The sequence below is a fragment of the Protopterus annectens genome, chromosome 9.part0 (genome assembly GCF_019279795.1).
Source record: "Protopterus annectens isolate FY-2018-M chromosome 9.part0, PAN1.0, whole genome shotgun sequence".
Classification (NCBI taxonomy): Eukaryota; Metazoa; Chordata; order Ceratodontiformes; family Protopteridae; genus Protopterus; species Protopterus annectens.
Window position 1 is genome coordinate 1,465,918,089 of NC_056743.1, and position 23,953 is coordinate 1,465,942,041.

A 23,953-nucleotide genomic window follows, 5' to 3' on the forward strand; every position below is an offset into this window, starting at 1 on the left:
CTAGGGGAGCTAGGAGGTAGTTGGCTAGCTAGGGCTTGAATTGTCTCAGTAAAGAATTGGTTAAAACTATCAGAAACATCTTCAGGGGGGTTTTCAATAGTAGCAGCAGGGATTGGGGTTGAAGTTTAAGTATATTTCATTTATATCCATCAAGTTAAGCTATACATGTTTCAGAACTATTTGTTATTTACAGTATATAATATGTAGGACAAATATACCAGTATAAATTATTCACCCGTTGTGGATTACAATGAAGTATCACCATGTTTAGTTCACAAAGCATCTGTCTCTGCACCTGCTGTGCACAGTGCACAAAGCATTACATTTTACTGGGTTTTTTTGTTTCATTTCATGCTATGGTTGTGGGCATTGGGCCAATCAATGACAATATTTCCTTACATTTAATTTTACTTCAAGTTCACCATTAATTAGTTGGCCTTAAATCTGCCAATATACAAGGAAGACCACATATAATATGTTTGCATTAAGCATACTGTAGATGCGTATAATATGTTTCCTTAATTGTTCATTTTGATTGTAGCTAGCATGCATGATTTCATTCTGGTAACATACAAATTTGTCATTAACAATATACTTGAGTTTGACTTTGGGTTATTAAAACCATCTAAAAAAAAAGCAGATTAGCATTTTGTAAACATGCTATTATTGCCCCATAGAGTTCAGCTTCTACTACCCTTGTGTGCAAATGAGGGTACATTCAGCCTATGTCTGAAGTAAACTGACATGTAACAATAACAGACAGTTCTGATGACTCAGACTGCAGATGGACTATAGTATAGGGATGAGGCTGGTTAGCAATGTTAATGCAGGTGCGAGGTTGAATCTTAATTTGGCTAAAAGACATTTTGTCTCATTTATTGGTCAATGATGTAAACCTTAGCAGTTAGATCAACTGGTATTCTGTTTAATATTTCAAATAAACCAAAAAGTTGTGGAAATGCATTGAAAATCACCAATATATCCAAGCAAAAGTGCACCAATAAATCCAAGCAAAAGTGCACCAAAACATCCAAGCAAAAGTGCACCAATAAATCCAAGCAAACGTGCACCAATATATCCAAGCAAAAGTGCATTAATAAATCCAAGCAAAAGTGCTTCAACCATATAAAGGAGAAAGCATACTGTTGCACTTATGTTTACTTCAGTTTCATCCGCACATCCATTAGACTTGTAAGTCATGCAAAATAAATTTAAATGGACCAGTTTAAACTTAGAAGTTGATCTACTGCTATAATTTATTACATGTTATCATTGCAGCTTCAGGACACAATTTGTTGAGAGACGTACGAGTTGCCAGAGTTTGCTTCTTAATAACAGAATTATATTAGTTACATCCATGACTAATTATCTTCAGATATATAGCACTCAGAAACAAACAGTAAAGAAACAAACGATAAATTACACCTACCTTCACATCTCTCACGTGCACTGGTGAAATTCAGTGCTCCTGAGAGACTCTTAAATCCAGGTTTGCATAAGCAATAGTAACTTCCGATGGTGTTGTGACATAATGCATTGGTAGGGCATGTTTTCTTGTCATTGCATTCATCAGTATCTGAAATGAGAATGAGATACAAATGTAGGAGATATTATTTAGAATGCAATGTTTGTTCATTTTTAAAGACACTTTCTTTGCATGATATTTGAAGACATTTATAGATATGGATATGAAAATGTAGCAAAGAAAAACAGATAAATCCCTGCAAGCTTGTCCTTGAATTTTGTATCCTGACTTATATTCTGTCCACCTTATCCATAAATGTCATGCATGAATATATATACAAAAGAATGCATGTGGTAGACTATGTACACATTCAGAAATGTTGCATGATTTTATCCATCCATCCATCCATCTATTCCCAACTTCTTTTTTCTTACTTTTGCACATGGGGTTCAGGTGTCACATCAACAACGACAATCATCTTGAGTCAATGTTTATTCAAATGGGGACCAGGCCCTACCATAGTTGTGCCTGCAATGCACATACACAGATACACACACATACACACTCACACACACACACACACACACACACACACACACACACACACACACACACACACACACACACACACACACACACATGGACAATTTAGGGTGTCCAATCAATCCAATCTACTACATGTCTTTGGAATGTGGTAGGAAACTGAAGCAAACACAGGAATCCCACACAAATGCAGGAGGGACATTCAGACTCCTCAGAGAAGGCACCCCAGCTGAGAATCGAACGGGAAAATGTTTTGATTACCCACTGTATTACCTTGCTACCCCATGATTCATGACCCCAAATGAACCAAATGTTCTACAGTACATTCTGGAAATATAACCTCTGTTATAACAGTCTGAAAGTGCAGAACAAGATTCTACTTTCAATCGAGTTGCATTATCTGTCTCTTATGTTAAGACACCTTGTTAAATAAGTTAAATGTCCTGAGAGCTCTTTAGATGATGCATTTCAGGATTGTTATTTAAGTATATTTCATTTATATCCATCATGTTAAGCTATACATGTTTTAGAAGTATTTATTTACAGTATATATGAAGGACAAATATAACAGTATAAATTATCCATCCGTTGTGGATTACAATGAAGTATCACCATATTTAGTTCATAAAGCATCTGTCTCTGCACCTATTGTGCACAGTGCACAAAGCATTACATTTTTCTGTTTTTTTTTTTTTTTATTTTTTTTCAGTTCATGCAATGCTTGTGGGCATTGTGTCCATCTATGTCAATAATTCCTTACTTCAATGTCACCATCAATTAGTTGACCTTAAATCTGCCTATATACAAGGAAGACCACATATAGTATGTTTGCCTAAAGCATACTGTAGATGCATATAATATGCTTCCTTAACTGTTTATTTTGATTGTAGCTAGCATGCATGATTTCATCCTGGTAATATACCAATTTGTCATTAACAACATACTTGAGTTTGATTTAGGATTATTGAAACCACCTTAAAAACATGCAGATTAGCATTTAGTAAACATGCTGTTATTGCCCCATAGAGTTCATCTTCTACTACCCTTGTGTGCAAATGAGGGTACATTCAGCCTATGTCTGAAGTAAACTGGCATGTAATTATAACAGACAGTTCTGATGACTCAGACTGCAGAAGGACTATAGTATAGGGATGAGGCTGGTTAGCAATGTTAATGCAGGGGCGAGGTTGAACCTTAATTTGGCTAAAAGACATTTTGTATGATTTATTGGTTAATGATGTAAACCTTAGCAGTTTGATCAACCGGAATTATGTTTAATATTTTCCAATGATAGCTTGGGCTGTACTATTTGTGCTAAAGTACTTGCAAACATGAGGCTGCAGGAGAGAAATCTTCAACCATATTAATGAGAAAGCATACTGTTGCACTTATGTTTACTTCAGTTTCATCCACACATCCATTAGACTTGTAAGTCATGCAAAATAAATTTAAATGGGCCAGTTTATACTGAAAAGTTGCTCTACTGCTACAATTTATTACATGTGTTCATTTCAGCTTCAGGAGACAATTTGTTGGGAGATGTATGAGTTGCCAGAGTTCATTTCTTAGTAACAGAATGATATTAGTTACATCCATGACTAATTACCTTCAGTTATATAGCACTCAGAAACAAACAGTAAAGAAACAAACATTAAATTACACCTACCTTCACATCTCTCACGTGCACTGGTGAAATTCAGTGCTCCTGAGAGAACCTTAAATCCAGGTTTGCATAAGCAATAGTAACTTCCGATGGTGTTGTGACATAATGCATTGATAGGACATGTTCTCTTGTCTTTGCATTCATCAGTATCTGAAATGAGAATGAGATATAAATTTAGGAGGTATTATTTAGAATGCAATGTTTGCTCATTCTTTAAAGACACGCCCCCGGATTCACGAATCCTCCATGTAAGACTTAATAAGTCTTACTCAGAGGCTGCAGTTGAACGGTATGATGTCAACGTGCCTTGAATATTCATGAGGGTATGCTGACTCAACCGTAAGTCTTACACGGACTGTGTAGGAAAGCAGGGGGCGTGTCCGAATGCCGAGCAGTCTAAATGTCCACACCGCTGCAAGGGTTGGAAAAGTAAAATGAAAACACACAAGAGCGAGTCCGCACAAATGTCCTTGCACCCAACACCACACTCCCTGACATTGTAAACCCCCATCACAGTTATAAAAAGTAAAACATTAATTTTATTTTTTTTAAATTCCTGAAATAACTGCCCGTATTTGCGCGTGTGTGCCCATTGCTTAGCTGCAGTTAGCAATTCAGACATGGAAGAGCATAAGAAAGAATGTTTATGCAAATCACACCAAATAGCAATAGCATAATGGTAGAGCATTCGCAAAAAGAGGAGGCATTCATGCTTCGAGTCCCACGACTCCCCTTCTTATTTATGTTTTAAATCAGTATATGAAATAATACCTGACATATGATTTAAGTAGTAGTAAAAAGCAGTGAAACGGCTTATGTATCAGTGAAGAAAATATATATTTTAAAGGATCCTGATATACAATTGCCCGCAGTTAAGCAGCACTTTACCCAGCACAATAGAATTGCCCAGAGTTAAATAGCACTTTACCCAGCGCAATAGAGTTGCCCATAGTTAAATTGTGCTTTAACCAGTGCAATCTGTTTGTGTGGATGTGCGCACTGTGCCAACTAGGGCACCGTAGGGCAACGTGGAGCAACGTAGAGCAAAGTTACTTAAACACAGCCACACCCCCTAGCCTGTCTGGACAGTATTAAAATAAAATGAATGACAAGGTTCAAACCCAGGACTCTGTGCACCATAATCAAAGTACTGAACCACTAAGCCATGACAGTTTAGGAGAAACAGCCACTGTTAACATACATATACTTAGAAATGGTAGATTAACCATTACTAAGCAGGTCTGCATTCAGCCGAGAATTTTCAAAAATGGCCAATCACAAAAAAGTGCGGGAAATGCGGCATATATAAGCCCCATAGGCGGGAATACTCGCCATAACTGATTGTAGCTCACATCTGCAGTTAAATGGCTGGTGCTGGAGAGGGTATACGTTTCCGAGCACAACGTTGGGGCATCGAGGAGTTGAAATACATGGTCTGGCTCCTTGTCCACCGTCATGAGTCAAGACTCCTGCAGGGCTAGTTCCAAGGGACAGAGTACAAGGCAGAGGCTTGGAACCGGTTAGCTCATGACCTCACCAGTGCCACAGGCGTTCCTCGGACTGGTGAGCAGGTCCGTCACCACCATGCAGACCTGAAGAGATGGAAGCAGGACCGCCTGATCCAATGGATACAGGAGGCCTGTGTGATTCAAGATGCCCCACAACTGAGTAGGTAGCCATGGAATGCAGTATGTAAGAATTGATAATTGATTCTGTATAATGGATAGGTATGTCTCAATATTCCTTCATTTACTTCACAGCTGCAGGTGACCGTGCTGTGAATCAGCAAGCCTATGCAGATAGGCTGCTAAGGCTGCACCACCAGGCAGGTTAGTGATTATTCTGCATGTATTGTTATATAAAATAGGGGAGAGAGCATGAAAGAAAGTGTTGTAGTCCAATAATACAGCCATAAAATGCCCTGAATAAGTCCTCTGCATGTACTGTCATATAAAAAATTCAGAGAGCCAGAAAAAGAGTGTAGTAACCCATTAAGAAAGGTAAAATATGTCCAGAATAATATCTCTGCAGGTACTGTCATATAAAATAAGTGAGCGAGCCTGAAAAAGAGTGTTCTAACCTATTAATAAAGATATAATATGTCTTGAATATGTCTTCCATATGCACTGTTATATCAAATAAAGGAGCGAGCCTGTGGAAAAATATGTAATGTAATTAATAAAGGTATAAAACCCGGAGTGTGTCTGTGTCACTTACTTTGAAATGTTGTTGTACCCTTGCATTATACAAATAGTACTGTTTTAATAAGTGCTGGCAACACAGAGTTGTGCAGTCCCATTTAAAGTGGGTGATGGAAGTGCTAGTAGCTGTGAAGCATATATACAGTCCTCAACAGTCACTTACTGGCTGGCATGCATAAGTAAATCTGGCACACGTAGCATGTTAATTTGTTCCCCAGAAATGTGACTGTGCTTCAAGAAATACAGGGTTCTGTACAAATTGAAGTGAAAATGTCATGTGAAAACATCCAGATATATAGCTAAAGAAATATAAATGAAATCAAGAAATATGTAGCAGTAACATCTGCATCATGGACAGTTAGTATGTCAGATATAGGTCAGGTATATATTGAACTAGCCAAACCCATTACACAACATAATGCATGTTGGCAAGTGTAATAATACATGTAGGGGATATACACTTGCAGTCACTAGGAATGCAGTGTAGACTAAAAGTACTTATAAGATGTTAATTGAGGTTTCTTTCTACACCCTACTGTATGTGCATAAACCATGCAATTCCACACCTCAATGGGTATGTGTAATCTCAAATATTTGTTGGGATGTATGTCCTATTGTTCTATAAATATTTGCATTCACTTTGATGCATGCGCCCTGTTCAAACACCACAATCATGGTGGCCTGTTGCTACCAATCATCCCTGCATGCAGTTGGAATATCCACTGTTGTTCAATATATGCATGTGTTATGCTTGCTGTTCAACTGTTGGAACCTTGGTGTGTTGGGTTAATGGGAATATTACTGCATGCTGTTACAACTAATCTGGAATGCTGTTGTTTATTTTGTAATTAAACACTCCTAATCACAGAACGTATGGGAAGGCGGGTCCCAGTGGACCCACCTGTCCCTCCTCAGTTGGCGAGTGCACCTGGCACCAGCAGGTCCCGTGCCCAGCCCGGGCTCCCCTCCTCCGTTGGTCCTGTCCCACTTTCGGGTAGAAGCACTGCAGGGGATGGAGCTCATCCCCCCCCATGCAAGCGTGGGCGGAGAAGTGCCACCTGTCACCCTTCGAAGGGTCCAGGCTGTGGTGCGTAGGGAGATCCAGCGTTCAGTCACTGATCCCCTACGCCAGCTCGAGGCGAGAGTGGCGCATCTCATGGGTGAGCCTGCGCGTCCTACGCAGCCCCCAGCACAGCCACTCTCGGGTCTGTGAAGGTGCGCTGGGGTTAACGGGAGTAAGTACTTTTAAGCAGTAGTAAGCAGATTTAAGCGAGTGTGCGCATGTGTGTGCTTAGCTAAGCATTGCTAAGCATCAAGCAAACTTGCATAAACCTGCTTACAACTGCTTAAAAGTGCCTTAGTCACTGTATGTCAGGGCCCTTGTTCTGCTCAGCAGCAAAACAAAAAACCTCTGCCAGTGCCAAACCCCAGACCATTGACACAATAGACTGCATGAATTACCACTAAGCCACAGCAGATATACAAATAACTTGGTGCTGAAATAAATATATCATGCATTACAATGAGGGAATTTAAATGGAAATTAGGAATGGCATAACACAAATCCTGTTCTGTTGGCCTTTACCAGCAGTTGTTGTGGAATTGCATGACATGACTGTGAAAAGAGAACCAGCCATTCTAGCAGGGAATAATGTTACATTAGCACCTTACAAACACCACACAGTATCAGACAAGGATAAACACTGGCAAAGTTGAATAGGGCAGAGGCCAGACTCCCAAACTGTGACTGCTTTACAGGGATGTCCCTGATTTGTAAACAAATGTTACCTGTGCCCCTCTGAATTATTCTGAAAAGTACTAACATTAGGCAGAAAAGTGGGGAATCACACTTAATGAATAATGTCAATAGGTGAGAGTAGACACTGCTTGCACGACAGAAAAGGTGTAGTAATACATATGCTCTGATTCTCAAGAAAGTCCCAACTGCAATATGTCTGTAATATATTGCAGGTGTATCTCACTTATATGTACCTTTCACTGAGGCTGTTCAAATATATACGTGAGAGTATCTGAGGCCTGGCAGAGGCAGAAACACACAGGCATATCAGCATTCCTGCTGTTGCACACTCTGCAAATAGCTTTGGAAGGAGTTCCACAAGCATGCCCTTATGTAGGAATACAACACAGAAATATCACAGGATGTCGCCATGTTCTGCTAGCAACCAACTGTGACAATGCCATTGTGCCAGTGCTGAAAAGACTGGTGTGGTGCACAGACAAAGAATAATAGGCTAACCTCTAGCTACCATCTGGATATGTCCACAGGTGGGAGCTACGCAGACAGACTACTTGCCTTGATAGACTAACAGGTACACAGCAACCCTGTATGCTCAACAAGATAAACCTCACATGATAATAAGAAATGCTCTTTGCAGTTCTGCACCCCTACCCAAAGGTATGACATACCTGTGTATTCAGGCAAAAGCAAGGCTGTAGGTAGGCATACTCAGTACTGAAATATGTCCAGTTGTGTTGAGCAGCCTGTGCTAATGTCAACACAAACAAACCACAAACTGTTCAGAAGTGAGTAACTTAATAATTACAGTATAGCAGTACACAAACAGTGCATGTGCCACAGGAATGCATTGCAATAACCACATTTGTATGGCAGTTAATTGTCTAATTCAGAAAGAAAGTACATACTCCCATGTATCCTGTGTTAGGATTTGGAGGGTGAGTACATGTCTACACTGAGAAGTGTGTACCGGAAGCAGCAACATTCAGGTTTGAGTACAACATGCATATCACTGGCTACAACCCTAGCTTCAGATAAGGGACAAATACCAACCTTCTGACTGACACAACAGTGTCCAGAGCAAACAAGCATAGGCCCCACCTTGGAAAGCTGAAAGGGCTACGCCTACCTAACCTAGCATTTTATAGCAGTGGGCTGCAATCACAGTGAGTACTGCAATCACCACACAGCAGGCTGCATGCAATTACTGAATGGTGGGCAGCAACTGGTGCAGAGGATGTCACATGCACATGTGCAGTTACCTAGAAAAGCAGGCTGTACTTGCTGTCGACACATGCAATAATATCATTGCAGGAACAGGGAGATAGAGAGCGAGAGAGAAACAGAGACACAGACAGAGACACAGAGAAAAGAGACAGAAACAGAGACAGAAACAGACAGAGAAATCCCAAAACAAACAACCAAAATAAAAAAAAAAAAATAACAACAAAACAGTAACAACAGATGGAGCAGGGAAAACAAAGGTAAGGTATGTAACTCATATGTATGCGCTGGCATGTAGATGTTCCTGAAGAGTACTCTACACATGGCAAATCATCCATATGTGGCAGCAGTATCTATCTATCTGTATCTGCACATGTGCATAGGGCAAGGGACATACTGCAACTGTTAGTGAAGGGTGGACACATATATGTCGTTGAAGGTTGTTATGTGCATATATCTATGTAGGTCGTAGTGTGAGGCATAGAAAACAGCACGCAGTGCTGATATATGTCATTTGGTGGTTAAACGCTGTGGGATTGATTTGTCAGTTCTGCTGTGTTACAGCCAGTGAGGCCTGCTAAAGCTACATGGGCTGAGGACACCAAAATGCATTCTGCACAACACTGTGCAATATAATCACATAACTGTACATCCCACAACTGCCGCATAAGTGATATCCCCACCATGAAAGTTGGACTGTACATGTGCCTATATGTACATCCATATGTACAGCAATGGATGTGTACATGTACATCTATGTGTATGGATATGTGTATATATATATATATATATATATATATATATATATATATATATATATATATATATATATATAGAGAGAGAGAGAGATACGGGGTCATATGTACTGTAACAGGTGTGTGGTGACCAAGGCATGGACTGTAGACAAGTGCCGATACTGCAGTGCCATTCCACCTTTCCAAAACACTGTACCCATTAACTACCACATAGGTAGAAATCTACCTAACACTGAAGGTGTGATAAGGGAACATGGGACACAGGTGGACAGTATCCTCCCCTTTGATAAAGACAGTGCCACACTAGACTTGTAATCTGTCTATGTGGTATGTGTCATGACAACAGGTGTGTCATGTAGGGATATATAGGTCAGTGTTCCCCTCTACTCATCACAATGTCCCGTGTGATATGTACCTCACATGACAACTACAGCAAGTGGAAAGGCCACAGACATACCTCACAAAGGGTAATACTGGCCTCAAACAGATGCTCTATGCAGACTGGCTCACAAAACCACAGCTAGACTGTATTGCAAACCGCCCACACAGAGATGACCTCTGCCGGACATACAGAGGTATGTCAGACCCATAGCTGTGTGACAACCACCATGGCAACATATCACAATCTCTCCGGGCTACATGCTCTAGGGCCCTAAACCTTGTCAGCTCACTAAACAGCACACGCTGGAGGGATATGTTCCTATCTCAAAGATATGCCATACTCTGGAATAGACCACCTAGCAATAGCAAACTAGGCTCCTCATTAGCAGTTGTCATAAATACCCCTGATGATTGTTTGGGAGATTAGTAATACACAAACCACAGTTCATAGAGAAAAAACACCTTTATGAAACAGCAAACAGCAAAGCTTTCGGGTATAACCCTTTCTCAATGCTAATAAACTATTTAAAATCAATTGAGTTTAAATACACATCAAAATATCACATGACATGCATCCCAAAGATCATGTGACAAATATAAATAAAACAACATAAAAAGGCCTTCAAGTGGTAAAATACTTATATGACTAATAAGATATTCTACATCAAAAAGATATACTACATCATAAACATATAGCACATTGAACATATCAAACAATAATAAATCTAACAGTATTAAATCTAACAGTATAGTTTAGTTTGTTGCAATTTGGTGAGGATGGGTTTTAATGTAACCATGGAATTTAGTCCTGGAGAATGGTCAGCAGCCAGTCTAAGAATCCATTCATATTCCTTAGTCTCAAATAAATTGTTACTATCCCCACCCCTTAGCGTTATACATACGTTGTCTATAACTCGAAATCTAAACCTATGGTTAAAACCACATGTGCTTATATGTTTAAATAAAGCATTCTTGTCATTAGCTCTTCTGATCTCTGACTTGTGTTCAATAATACGTTCTTTCAGCTTCCTTGTTGTTTTGCCCACATAAAAGGTGGGGCACAAAACACAGGTTGCTAAATAAACCACATTAACAGTAGTACAAGTTGCTAATAAGTCAAACTTATGTACTTTACCAGTTATCGGATGTTTAAACACATTACTATCAGTGCTCATGAGATCAGAGCAACAAGAACAATTCATACAACAAAATGTACCTGATCTAGTGAAAGTGGGTAAATTAAAACTTCTGTTAAAGTCCTTGTAACATAACTTACTTTTCAAAATTCTCATGTTCTTATATGAGAAATATGGTCTGTCATCTAAAACAGCTTTAACATCATCAGATGCCATTAAAATAACCCAGTTCCTTTTTATAACCTTCTTAACCAAATGTGTCCTAATATTATATGAAGTAATATATCTAATTTTCTGGTCTTTGTGTTTAACCTTATTCAGAGTAGAATTAGGTTCATCATTCAATAAAAAAGTTGGTTTAAGTTTTGTATTTTTATCAGCGATAATCTGTTTTTTTAGATCTAGTAAAAAATTAAAATCATACCCACTATTCAAAAAATCCTCCATCATTTCATCAAGCTGTTTTTTAAAACACGTTTCATCTGTGTTTAAATCTACTAGCCCTACTGAACTGTGATGTCACTATATCTTTGAAAACATGAGGGGCATGCATGCTGGTGTTATAAATATACCTACCAGCATAAACCTTCTTGTGGACACTAGTATGAAGAGACCCTTCCAATAATTGTACTCTAACATCAAGGAAGGCCATTGTATGAATCTGAAAAATCCATCTTAAATTTTAAAAAGTTCATAGTTGCATTTAAGTATTGCACATATTCAACCAGCTGAGATGATGAGCCTCTCCAAATCATAAAACAATCATCTACAAAGCGTTGATAGAAACATGCACACTTGTTCAAGGAATTATTATTACTACAGACATATGTTTTCTCCCACTGGTGTAGAACCAGATTAGCATAAGTATTAGCGACTGATGTACCCATGGCTACACCAGTTAATTGCAGATATAGTCGTTCATCAAATAAAAATACATTGTTAGTCAAGACTATATCCAGAAGAGAACAGATATTTTCTGTATACATTGCTGTTACAGTAGCCTGTGAAGTCAAAAAATCCCTAATAGAATCAATGCCATAATCGATAGGTATGACCCTGAATAAAGATGAAATATCTAAGGTTACGAATAAAAAATCACCTTGATTTATAAAAGTAATGTTTGAATCATTCTACCAATGCTGTAATTTAGATATAAAATCTGTAGTATCCCTCAAAACATTACTACATTGTGAGAGAAGAGGTTGTAACTGTGTCTGGAGATAAATGGAAATAGGCTCAGTGAGCCAACCATGTCCAGACACAATGGGTCTCATAGGTGGATTATTCATTGATTTATGTATTTTTGGAAGGCCATAGAGCTGTGGAATTACCGGACAAGGGACATTAAAAAAATGAAATAAGTCCAAATTAATGTCACCATTAATTTGTAAATCATATATCATCATGTTTACTGAATCTATACATTTCTTAACATCCAAATGTGTAATACATTTAAATGCATTGCCATCCTCAAGTAAAAGAGTCATAGATTGCAAATATTTTACCTGGTCCATTAAAACTACCACACCCCCTTTATCGGCTTGTTTAATAATAATGTCATACCTAGCCTGTAATGTTGTCAAAGCTATATGTTCATCCTATGTTAAATTATAACGCTTCATTTTCAAATCTTCAGAATATATATCCCTCAACTCCATTTCACATAAATCACGGAAAGCAGTTAACACATGTATACTGACAGGAATAAAGGTACTGCGTCTCTTACAACAGGTTTGAACAGAAAATAAACTACCAAACAAAACTTTAAGATTAACATTTCTGACGAATTGTTTAAGGTCAGTTAAAGCAATGACAAAATCATCACTGGCCATTGGAATAAAACTGAGTCCCTTCTGCAATAAAGAGTAATGCGAATCTTTTAGGTCAAAAGCAGATAGATTTGGAGTACCTTTTATTATTTTTGGCTCATTTTCCCCTGCCCTAAAGGGCTGTCACTCTTTCTTTTAATTGGAGCTGCAGCTTGCCTTGTTAGCGAGTTACTTCTCAGCGTAGAGCGTTCTGAGATCTTCTCTGGCTGATCTAACTGGAAACATTTGTGTGACAAATTCAATGTTAATATAAGTTTTTTTGGCACCATTCAAATGTGTACCACTACCTCCATTTCGTTTGTCTTCTTCACCATTGTGCGAGCACACACTCACACCAGCTGCATCCGATGTCATCACAGTAGGTGTGCTTTCATTCATCTGTTTCAAGGAATTAACAGATGCCGATTCCTGGAGTGACAGACTAGCCGGCAAAGAATCAGTGAAATCATCCAGAGTGTCTAAAGGAACTTTTTTAATATGCGTTACATTATTATAACGCTTACTCGAATCATACTTCGGCCAAGAGAAAATATGACCCCTTTCGATGTCATTGACATCACGGATAAGTTTACACTTTTTAGTGGCTTCAAGTCTGTCATCAAGGGTTTGCATTCTATCAGGCATTTGCTGATAGACACTCATCATGTTATTAAAACAAGGCATGGACATGATAGTATTTTCCATAGTCATAATTTCTTCCTTCAGCTCATTTTCACTAGCGGAGAAGAAATTGTTCATAAGAGCCATGTAATCCAGGCTCAGCTTGATGTTTAATTGCTGCCAGCGTTTTAGTAGGTCTGGGTAAGCATTCCCATATGAGGGCATTTTCAGGATTCTCAAACCTCTTGACATAATGCCCCTATCTAAATAAGCCGAAAAAATGAAATGTTGCCATTGTAGGCGCTTAAAAGCACCTACTTTTCTCTCTAGTAATTATAATTTCATATTAAAATCCACAGTGTTATCAATATTAGAAGGACCATCATTCTCATTGTCCAGGCATGTTGTAGAAACAAACTGCAAAAGCGGGTTAGTCTCATTCATTAAAAGAGACTTAACTGAATTTGTAGTTTTCAGAACTTCCATGTTGTTAAATGGATAAACGGGCTGCACAAAATCTTCTGGTATTCCCAAACAGCAGCAAGACACCAGAACAAAATACAAAAAGCTGCAAATAATCAATAAATAAACCACAGTTCGTAGAGAAAAAACGCCTTTATGAAACAGCAAACGGCAAAGCTTTCGGGTATAACCCTTTCTCAATGCTAATAAACAATTTAAAATCAATTGAGTTTAAATACACATCAAAATATCACATGACATGCAGCCCAAAGATCATGTGACAAATATAAATAAAACAACATAAAAAGGCCTTCAAGTGGTAAAATACATATAAGACTAATAAGATATTCTACATCAAAAATATATACTACATCAAAAACATATAGCACATTGAACATTTCAAACAATAATAAATCTAACAGTTTTAAATCGAACAGTATAGTTTAGTTTGTTGCAATTTAGTGAGGATGGGTTTTAATGTAACCATGGAATTTAGTCCTGGAGAATGGTCAGCAGCCAATCTGAGAATCCATTCATATTCCTTAGTCTCAAGCAAATTGGTACGATCCCCACCCCTTAGCATTATACACACGTTGTCTATAACTCGAAATCTAAACCTAGATTGGTAATACACCCCAGGAATCCCCTCTTAGGTTCATAGGTTCATACTAGGCTATCTGCCCTAGGGCATTTATAAGCCTAGCCAGAGTGTGTTTGGCTTCGCCATTTTTAAATTAATTTTGCTATGCCCTTTTCGAGATAGTATACTGTGCCTCTGTCTGTTCACAGAAGACAGAAGTAATACCCGGGATAAACCTACGATCTCTGTGGTTTTGGTTGACAGGGGCAGGTGAAATCAAAGTACATGTGTGGCAAAGGCCAGGGTAGCATATGGCTAGGCTGCTGTAGGCCCTAGGGCCAATAGCATCTCACCTACCTATGACACTATGCACTCACACATGTACTCAATGAAATACCTGCTATGTGAGGTTGAATAAGTGTAATGCTGAATGTGTGCAAGGTCTGTAAAGGTGTGATAGCATAGTGTGAAGTTGTATCTGACATGGTAGTGTCTATCCTAGCTGTGAGGCCAGCAAAAGATGTGTATGTTATTGTTAGGCAGGCATAGCACTATGGCATATGATGTGACATAATTCCTTGTTGATGACTGTGGTGAATCTGACTTCCATATGAACTGTAGTACTACCTGAAGCTGTAGGCCTAAACAGCACAGTATGGTGTGTGTTCACATTGCTTGGAAACACTGTCTTGTGTGTTTCCTGTTGTCTGCAGAGAGGACATAACTCAGGCATAAGGATTTGTAAGTAGTGGCACACAGTACTGTATGGTACACAGGTAAAGCTCATCTGTGTTGGCATACAGTGGTGTGTTGCATGTTTGTCTGATGTGTGGGTAATTATGCCTGTACCATGGCCGCAATCATATGTGTGTTACAGGGTTTACGTGTGTATCTAGCAACATATATACTCTGTTACAGCAGTATGCCACCTATATTAACAACTGTGCACATATGTTAGGCAGGGCTGTGGCATCAATGACTAGGGTGGTTACTGGTACTACTGTAACTGTACTTTACATTCATTGCAATGGATGACATCTTTGTTCATGCATTAGCGTGATATATACCCCTGTGTTGAGGTTGTGCACTGTGTCACAAACAGTGTGCCGGGTACTGTTGTATAGTGGTTTGATATATAGAGTGTGCCAGGCACTGTTAGTCAGTTGTGGCCTGAGAACCAATATGTGGTATTGAACGTGTGCATCCTCTGACAGACAAATGGATGGTATATATGGCAGTGAAGTGATATCTGTGGTTAAAGGTGTAAAGTGTGCCACAGGACTCGCTCACACATATTGTTCATTTCTCTTTCAGCCTGATGGCCCACCAACGTAACCCTTCTTACACAGCAGAGGAGGAAGAGGTGATCCAGCAAAGCCTAGTGCAGCACTACACACTGTTGTTTTCCAGAAGCAGCCAGCACCAGCATGAGCAGACTGCACTGTGGCAAGATCTTGTTTGTCGGGTAAATGACATAGGCATGCATAACCGGACATATGAACAGGTACGCCTTCACTGCAGTGATTTAATTAGACATGTCCGGCAGCGTGTGTCTGATATCCAGAGACAACAGCTTGCCACAGGTGGTGGGGTGGCCATTCATCCCCCCTCACCAGAGTGGAAGAGCTGCTCCTAAGCGTGGTGGCTCCTGGACAGCAACAGCAACTCCCACACACATGTGTCATCATGGAGGCCGGAGCCACCCAGCATGTTCACATGGAGCGTGCAGGTAACATGCCCTATCTGTATACTACAGTTACCTGTATTGTTAGATTATGTCTACGTGAGATGTGTACTGTGTGTTTAGCAGTTGTGCTGCCTAGTGTTGTGCAATACTGATATTTGGAATATTATCTGTACACCTGTGACTGTCGACTGTTGTTTTACTATAGTTTAGCAAACCCACAGTAGCAATGCCACAGTTGTGGCCACTGACGAACTCTCTCATATTGTCGTAGGTCCCTCTGGTGTGACAGCAGGGCAGACGATCCATGCTGGTGAGTGTGGTATAACTGCAATGTTGGTAATGAAATGTGCATGTCATAGGTGAGGTGCAGGCCATGTACACGTAACACACCTACTCATAATGCATGCCATGCATGTTTTCTGTAAGACGTTGCACAGCTCAGTAATGTCAGTAGCTGCCTCAATGACATGCAATACACAGAGCATCAGACACAGTTGTGGCATCACCGTACTGCACATTGGATAGGCATAGTTGCTATAGCTGTACACAACATAACACATTTATCATACGCAGTACACCTCAACATGCTACATATGGCGTTACCACACACCTGCTGTAAGGTCACACTTCTGTATCCCACATGTCATCCACACACACATGATAAACCTCAGAGGTAGAGGCCTATCATGGGGCTGTGCAACACTCTTCAACACATAACGCAGTCATGTTAGGCAATGCTCCCTATTGGGCACCCACACACCCATGTACAAAGTGGCTGTGTAATTGTGAACATAGCCACAGCACTGCAGTACAGGTACAGCATGCGAGGCGGTGGACTGTCACACATTAGTAGCTGTGAGTGACCACATGATGCATGATGATGATGGCTCATGGTATGACAGCCCATCCAGTTACAGTGACCACAGAACTACACATAGCAGTCATTACTTTGCACCTCAATGTTGTGTGTGTGCAAACATATGCACCTATACACAATATGCATAGCATGTTGTGTGTGTGCTTACATATGCCAGTATACACAATATGCATAGCAGTCACCATCTGTACAAAGTGACACATATATGTCCTGGAATGCTATTGGGTGTATAGGTCACATGACACACATTGGGTATGTGTGGTGTTTAATGTTGCAGTTGTGTAGCATGCCATGTCATGGTTGGCACCAACATATCTGCAATATGTCCCACACTCACCATAACCACTGTAAAATGGGCATGTTGAGCATTTCTGCACCACTCATCCCGTGTGTGTACACAGCATGCATGTGCTACACCTCTGCCCAGTATTATCTGCTATGGACACAGACACTGTAATCAGACATGGAAATCTATGTGTCACATAGATAACACATGCAGCCATGGTATGTATACCTGTGAGTGATGGTGCACAGGACTTTGCAGAGCTGATAACACTTGCACAGCACTGTTGTGTCCATGTACACATTGTGTTCCAGGGTGTAGCCAATCACTGAACAACTACACACATGCATCAAAGCCATGTATACTGTCATGAAATAGGGCCGTCTACACTCGCACTGCATGGTCTTGAGCAACACATATTCTGCATGCTGACACGTGTGAGGTGACTGTTTGCCTTGTGATACTGTCCCACCTCCACCAACTATTGAGTATGTGTTGGATTGCTGGTGTGTGTGTGTGTATCTGCTGTAGTGAGGAGTGTATTTGTGTGCATGTGTTCATGTGTATATGTGTTCATGTGTGCATGTGTTCATGTGTGCATGTGTGCATGTGTGCATGTGTTCATGTGTGCATGTGTGCATGTGTGCTAACATCATGTACAGATTGTAACGTGTGTTTCCTGTCTTCCTCTCACAGGTGCTGAGTTTGGGGTGGCTGAATGCAACAGGGAACCTGAAGGCACTGCCAAAAATAGTGGAGATAATGAGACATGTATTGTGGCACAGGCAGGTTTGACAGGGTCTGTCATTGGTCCGCCAATCGACAGTACACAGCGTTCAACCCCATCTATGCATACACTCATACTGCCAATACATCCCTCATCACCAATGGCCTTAGCCGAGTGACAGCATACAGTTGGCATTGACCAGGATACTGTGGTACCTATGGCACTTGCATCCCCTCACAGCAGCCATACCCAGATTCCTGGAATAGTACCACATAGGCGGATGTCCAGGGGTTCTCGGGGGAGCACCACTGGTCATATTGCCCCTGGCAGACGTGCCCTCACAGGTCTTACAGCCACGACTATGTTCTGGGCTGTAATGCAGGCACAGGCACATATGGAACAGTACACCAGACAGGGACTAAGGGTGCAGAGGGCCCATTACACTGCTATCAATGACAGCATCTGTGACCTTGCCGGTGCCATCCGGAATTACACTGAGGTCATTGATAGACGTTAAGGGGAGACATTAGATGCCCTCCACAATGTGTTTTCCATGAGCCAAGACTGTGCGGGATGGGTGAGACATCGACGCGGATGCATGCCAGCAACATCAACAGCTGGCAGTCATCATGGATGGCCCACAGATCACAGCCAGTCCCATAGTGGCAGTACCAGCCCCAGCAATGCTGGGGCTGGCCTGTCAATTGACCGTCCTAGTAGACCACGTGCACGTGGCTCTGGCCAGTCCCAGCAGGGACATGGGTCCACTCGACATACTTCTGCCTCTGATGATAGTATCCAGTCAGTGTTGGCACACAATACTGTCCGTAGCACCCCTGCCAGGCACAGGTACTGTGTCCCTGGCCGGAGACAGTGATCTGTACAGCCTGGCAGGTACAGTCTGTGGCTGTCCCACATCCTCCCGTATATGGCAGCCACATGGTGGAGCTGTGTGCATGCAGACACACACACATTAACCAAACAACTAGGGCTCACACATACAAACACACATTACATCAACATTCGCCCATGCTATACTGTTGTCCCTCACACACACACACGCACACACAGACATGTCGATTGGATGGATCAATGTCGGGCTCTGGCAAACCAACAAAACACCCTGTGCATATGATGACACCTGTGCCACCTCCTGTCATCTGTAACATTGATGCAGGAACAGGCTAGAATGGTACTGATGCACAGAGTGACATTATAGCAGTGTAGCAATATTAGCATGTTGTCAACAGGAAAGTGTAATGATATCCTTGTAGGTATATCTGAGCAGGCATAATGCATCAAAGCTCTGATTGTCATTGTAGCACTGTTTACACCAGTGTTAGGTCTGAGTATGTATCGTCCAGCCATGTGCCATTTGGCTGAAGTGTAGAGTGTTGCCAGCATGTGTTAGTGAGTGGACAGTATGTGTGTGATGTGTGCAGTACAGATTAGCAGGTGTACATCTTTGAACATGGTGAGTGCACACTGTCTGCATGTATGTGCATAGTGGACACATGGGACATGTTTTACACATTAACATCTCATAGTATCTCTTAATGGCCAGTATGCATTCTACTACAGATATGTACTAACATGGGTGCACATGTGTATATGACATGGGTTGACACTATGATGTGGGTGATACTATTAATATCTGTCAATGTTTTGCATTCTGGTAGTATGCACAACCTCAGCAGCATGACTATAACCAATCATTAGATGATGTCCTGACAACTGACACACAGTTGTAGGGAACTCAGTAACAGTGGGATCCTTCTGGTACTATACTATAAGAGTAACCAGTGGTATTGACTGCCACCCATTCCTGGGACCACACCTGTTTGGCATATAGGCCTCTTAGGTACATGCAAACACACTAGGGATATGTCCATTCACATCTGGAAATGCATGCATTGGCCTAAAATGCATTCTCTGTATGGGACACATATCCTACACAAGGGTATCATACAGACAGATACCTGTTGTCCGACACATCGTGTATTGCACTAAGCCGACTATGGCACAGTCATCCACATTTACTATACATACTATCCCGACAGTACCACATAGGTGGTAGCCCCCAACATGTATGTTGGGTACCAATGTGTACCTACAGCCACGTGTTATGTCATCTGTCCCTTGCTATCCACATATCCAGAGGTATTGTGGAGTCCCTCTGTGTATCACATAAGACATTAGGGGCATGAATGCATATCCACAAGGCTGTTGTACACCTATAATGACTGTCCATTATTGCCAGTTGTTGTGTATGAACATGTCTGACATATACCCCAGGCATGTACCCTCACTCACACTACTCCATATTAACTGTCATCATGGGTGTGTGTGTGGCACAGATGACCTTGGCCACAGATCACTACAGTGGCCGGCCTTGTCACATACATACATATGTGACCTACGATCTGAGAAGTGGTGGCACAATCTGTCAAAGGAAACAAATGTATTCATGCAGTATGCAGGCTTCACACCTATGTACTAATTGAGGTCACATGTACATATATTTATTTGCTACACAGATAACTGATGTGTGCAATGCACATAGGTTCATAGGTTCATACTAGGCTATCTTCCCTGGGGCAATTATAAGCCTAGCCTTTTTCTGTATGGCTTACGCCACCACTTGATTTGAGTTTACTGTGCCCTTTTTAAGGTTTAGTTTACTGTGCCTCTGTCTAATAGTGACACGGGAGTAATCCCTGGGACAAACCTACGATCCCCCATCCACTTATCGAGATTCCTCTTGAAGAGATTCAGTGAGGTGCTCTGCCTCACATGAACTGGAATTCTATTCCAGAGCGAAGGGAGCCTCTGGGTTATGAACCTGTCCCTCCAGCAAGTTCTATTTATTTCTGTGCTGAGGTTCAAGTCCCTCGAGCGTGTGGCTCTAAGGGATTTAGATTTATTGAGGTGGAGCATGTCCATTAATTCTGGATTTGACATAGCTTTGTATGTCAGGCATAGATCGCCTCGAAGTAGGCGGTATGCAACTGAGTAGAGCTGGAGTTTTTTAACCGAGCAGCATATGGCATCTGTTTGAGACCCTTGATCCTCTTGGTGAGATACTTTTGGGGTCTTTCTAATTGCTGCAGGTGTCAGGTAAGGTACATCCCAAAGGCATTGTATTCTATGATGGGCCTGATGAGGGATGAATAAAGGGGCACGATTACCTCTCTTGATCTAGATGTGAAACCCTTCGTGATGAGGTGGGCTATGTAGAAGGTCTTTCTAACCACTTTGGCAATGTGGTTTTCAAAGGAGAGATTGCTATCAACTTGGGTCCCCAGGTCCCTAATAACTTTCTCTGTACATAATGGGTTTCCGCCTATGTGGTAATTTGTGGGCACATTGTTTTTGCCAAAGGGTATGACTATACATTTTTTGGCATTTAGCTTTAAACCATGGCACTGGCACCAGTTATCTGTCTCTGTGAGACCTTTTTGAAGGATGTTTGTGTCAGCTGGAGAGTTGATTATGGCGCCTAGTTTGCAGTCATCTGCGAACTTGGTGAGCCATAGTCCTCCCACGCTTGCCTGTACCTCGGAAAAGTATATACTGAACAAGAGTGGTCCCAGGACAGAACCCTGTGGGATGCCACTTGTGACCAGTTTCGAGTCTGAGATGGCTGCAGCAACTCTCACTCTGTGGGTTCTGTCTTTGAGCCAGTTTGCGACCTATCTTGTGACATAGGGGTTTATATTTAAGCTGGATAGCTTATCTATGATGCCCGAGTGGGGTATTGTGTCAAATGCCTATGCAAGGTCCAGATAGGCTGTGTGGACTACCTTCCCTTCATCTATGGCTTTGGTGACTGTTTCAATGAAGTCAACCAGGTTCAAAAGGCAGGATCTGCCCTTGACAAAGCCGAACTTGGATAGGATCTAGTGTCTGTAGGTCCCCAATGTCTTTGTTTATGAGCTCCATGATGATCCTCTCCATAGCCTTGCAGACTAAGCTAGTCAGGCTTATGGGGCGATAGTTTCCAGGGTCCGTAGAGGCTCCACCTTTGTGGAGTGGGACCACTGTTGCTGTACGCCATTCTGTGGGCACATATCCTGTAGTGAGGCTGAGATTGTATAGCTGTTTTATTTGAGGGAATAGTTCCTCTTGGAGTTCATGTAGGACGCAACCTGGGACACCATCTGGTCCCATGGAAGCAGTGTTTTTTGCTTTGGAGAGGGCAGCCTTCACCTGAGCATCTGAGATGTTTGGGAGGCAGCCCTCTGCCAGGATAGACACTTGCTCTTTTCGGGGGGAGGGGGTGGAAAAGTTTGCACTGAACCTGTCTGCCATAATATTGGCGATGTCTGTGGGTTCAGTGTATTTTTTGTCATTTAGAATCAACTCAGAACAAGTCTGGGAGTTGCATCCCAGGTTTCTAACATAACTGAAAAAAGCCTTATGATTGTCTTTGGTGTCCTGTGCAATTTTTCTCTCGAAGCTGGCCTTAGAGGATTTTATGAGGGATCGTAATTTTTTGCTAGTACTGATCAGAGATGCCTTCCCTATTATGGATTTTGCTCTATCATGTAGCAGCTTCCTCCTTCTGTTGTACAGTTTATTTATGGCAGGGGTCCACCAGACCAGACGCCTGCCTTTGGATGATTGGGTCTTGGTTTTGTTTGGGATAGCATGATCCATGCATTCCTGGAGATGTCCGTAGAATGCATTTATATAGGATTCTGCAGTTTGGGCCATAGTTTCCACTGGCCCTGGGGCCTTGAAGGATTCCACTTCAGTTTTGAGAAGTGAGAAGTTCACTTTTGAGAAGTTTTTCACTGTGGTTTTCTGGGCTGGGGTGGGGTCGGGATGTGGACATCCAGTGAAATTAATTTATGGTCTGATCTTACCAATGAGGGATATACTTCTGGTGTGGAGCATAGAGTCCCCATGTTGGTAATGATCAGGTCTAGTATGTTGTCCCCTCTTGTGGGACTGGTGACTAGTTGTTCCATAGCATTTGAGTTTATAATTTCCAGGAATCTTTGGGATAAGGTGCTGGGGCTTGAGTAGTGCTCCCAGTCAATGTTTGGGTAGTTTAAGTCACCCAGTATAATGGTGTTCGGAGAGATCTTCATGTTCTCCAATGTTTTCAGGAAAGCTGAGTGGGATGCCTGACTTTGAGAGGGTGGTCTGTAAGATGCTATAAACTGAAAAGCAGTCTTGCCCACTGTTAGTTGCACATGGATGGTCTCCGATACTTCGTGCAATGCCACTAACCTGGAGGTGTGGATATCCTTGATAAATATGGAAACTCCCCCTCCTTTTGTGGTTCGGTCCGGGTTTTGGGGCCGAAAAGCATGATATGATGTATAGCCTGGTAGTGCTGGGGTGCTCTCTGGAGCCTTGAACCAGGTTTCTGTCACTGCACAGATATCGATGTTCTCCATACTGAGGAGAGCTTTGAATGCATGCATCTTGAGGTTAAGACTTCTGGCGTTTAGCAGCATTACCCTTAGTTTCTTGTTCCTTGTGCTGTCTATGGGGGTGGGTTTGACTTTTGAGCCTTGCCTAAAAAGGCACTATGGGGGTGGCAAGAGCCTTTGCCAATATCCGAAAGCCCAGTGGTGACAGGTGCAAGCCGTCCCTAGCGAAGCAACGTGGATTGTCGAGCATGTCATCCCAGGTTGACAGACACTGGATCCCCTTTGAATGACACCAACATTTTAGCCAATTGTTAAAATCGATCATTTTGACTTTGTACTGTGGCATCATTCTAGGTGAGGGTAAGATGCTGCTCAAGGTCAGGGTCATACCAGCCTGGGC

General features: G+C 41.5%; 1 protein-coding gene across 1 annotated transcript in view; it reads right to left on the reverse strand.

Moving 5' to 3' along the window:
* The window catches only part of LOC122810707 (adhesion G protein-coupled receptor E1-like), a 160,980-nt gene that overhangs the window by 3,565 nt on the left and 133,462 nt on the right, over positions 1-23,953 (reverse strand). The window contains exons 5-6 of the mRNA XM_044082271.1: positions 3,675-3,821; positions 1,430-1,576 (exon numbers count right to left, since the gene is read on the reverse strand). Coding sequence (XP_043938206.1) covers positions 1,430-1,576; positions 3,675-3,821 — 294 coding nt within the window. The remainder of the gene's footprint in view (positions 1-1,429; positions 1,577-3,674; positions 3,822-23,953) is intronic.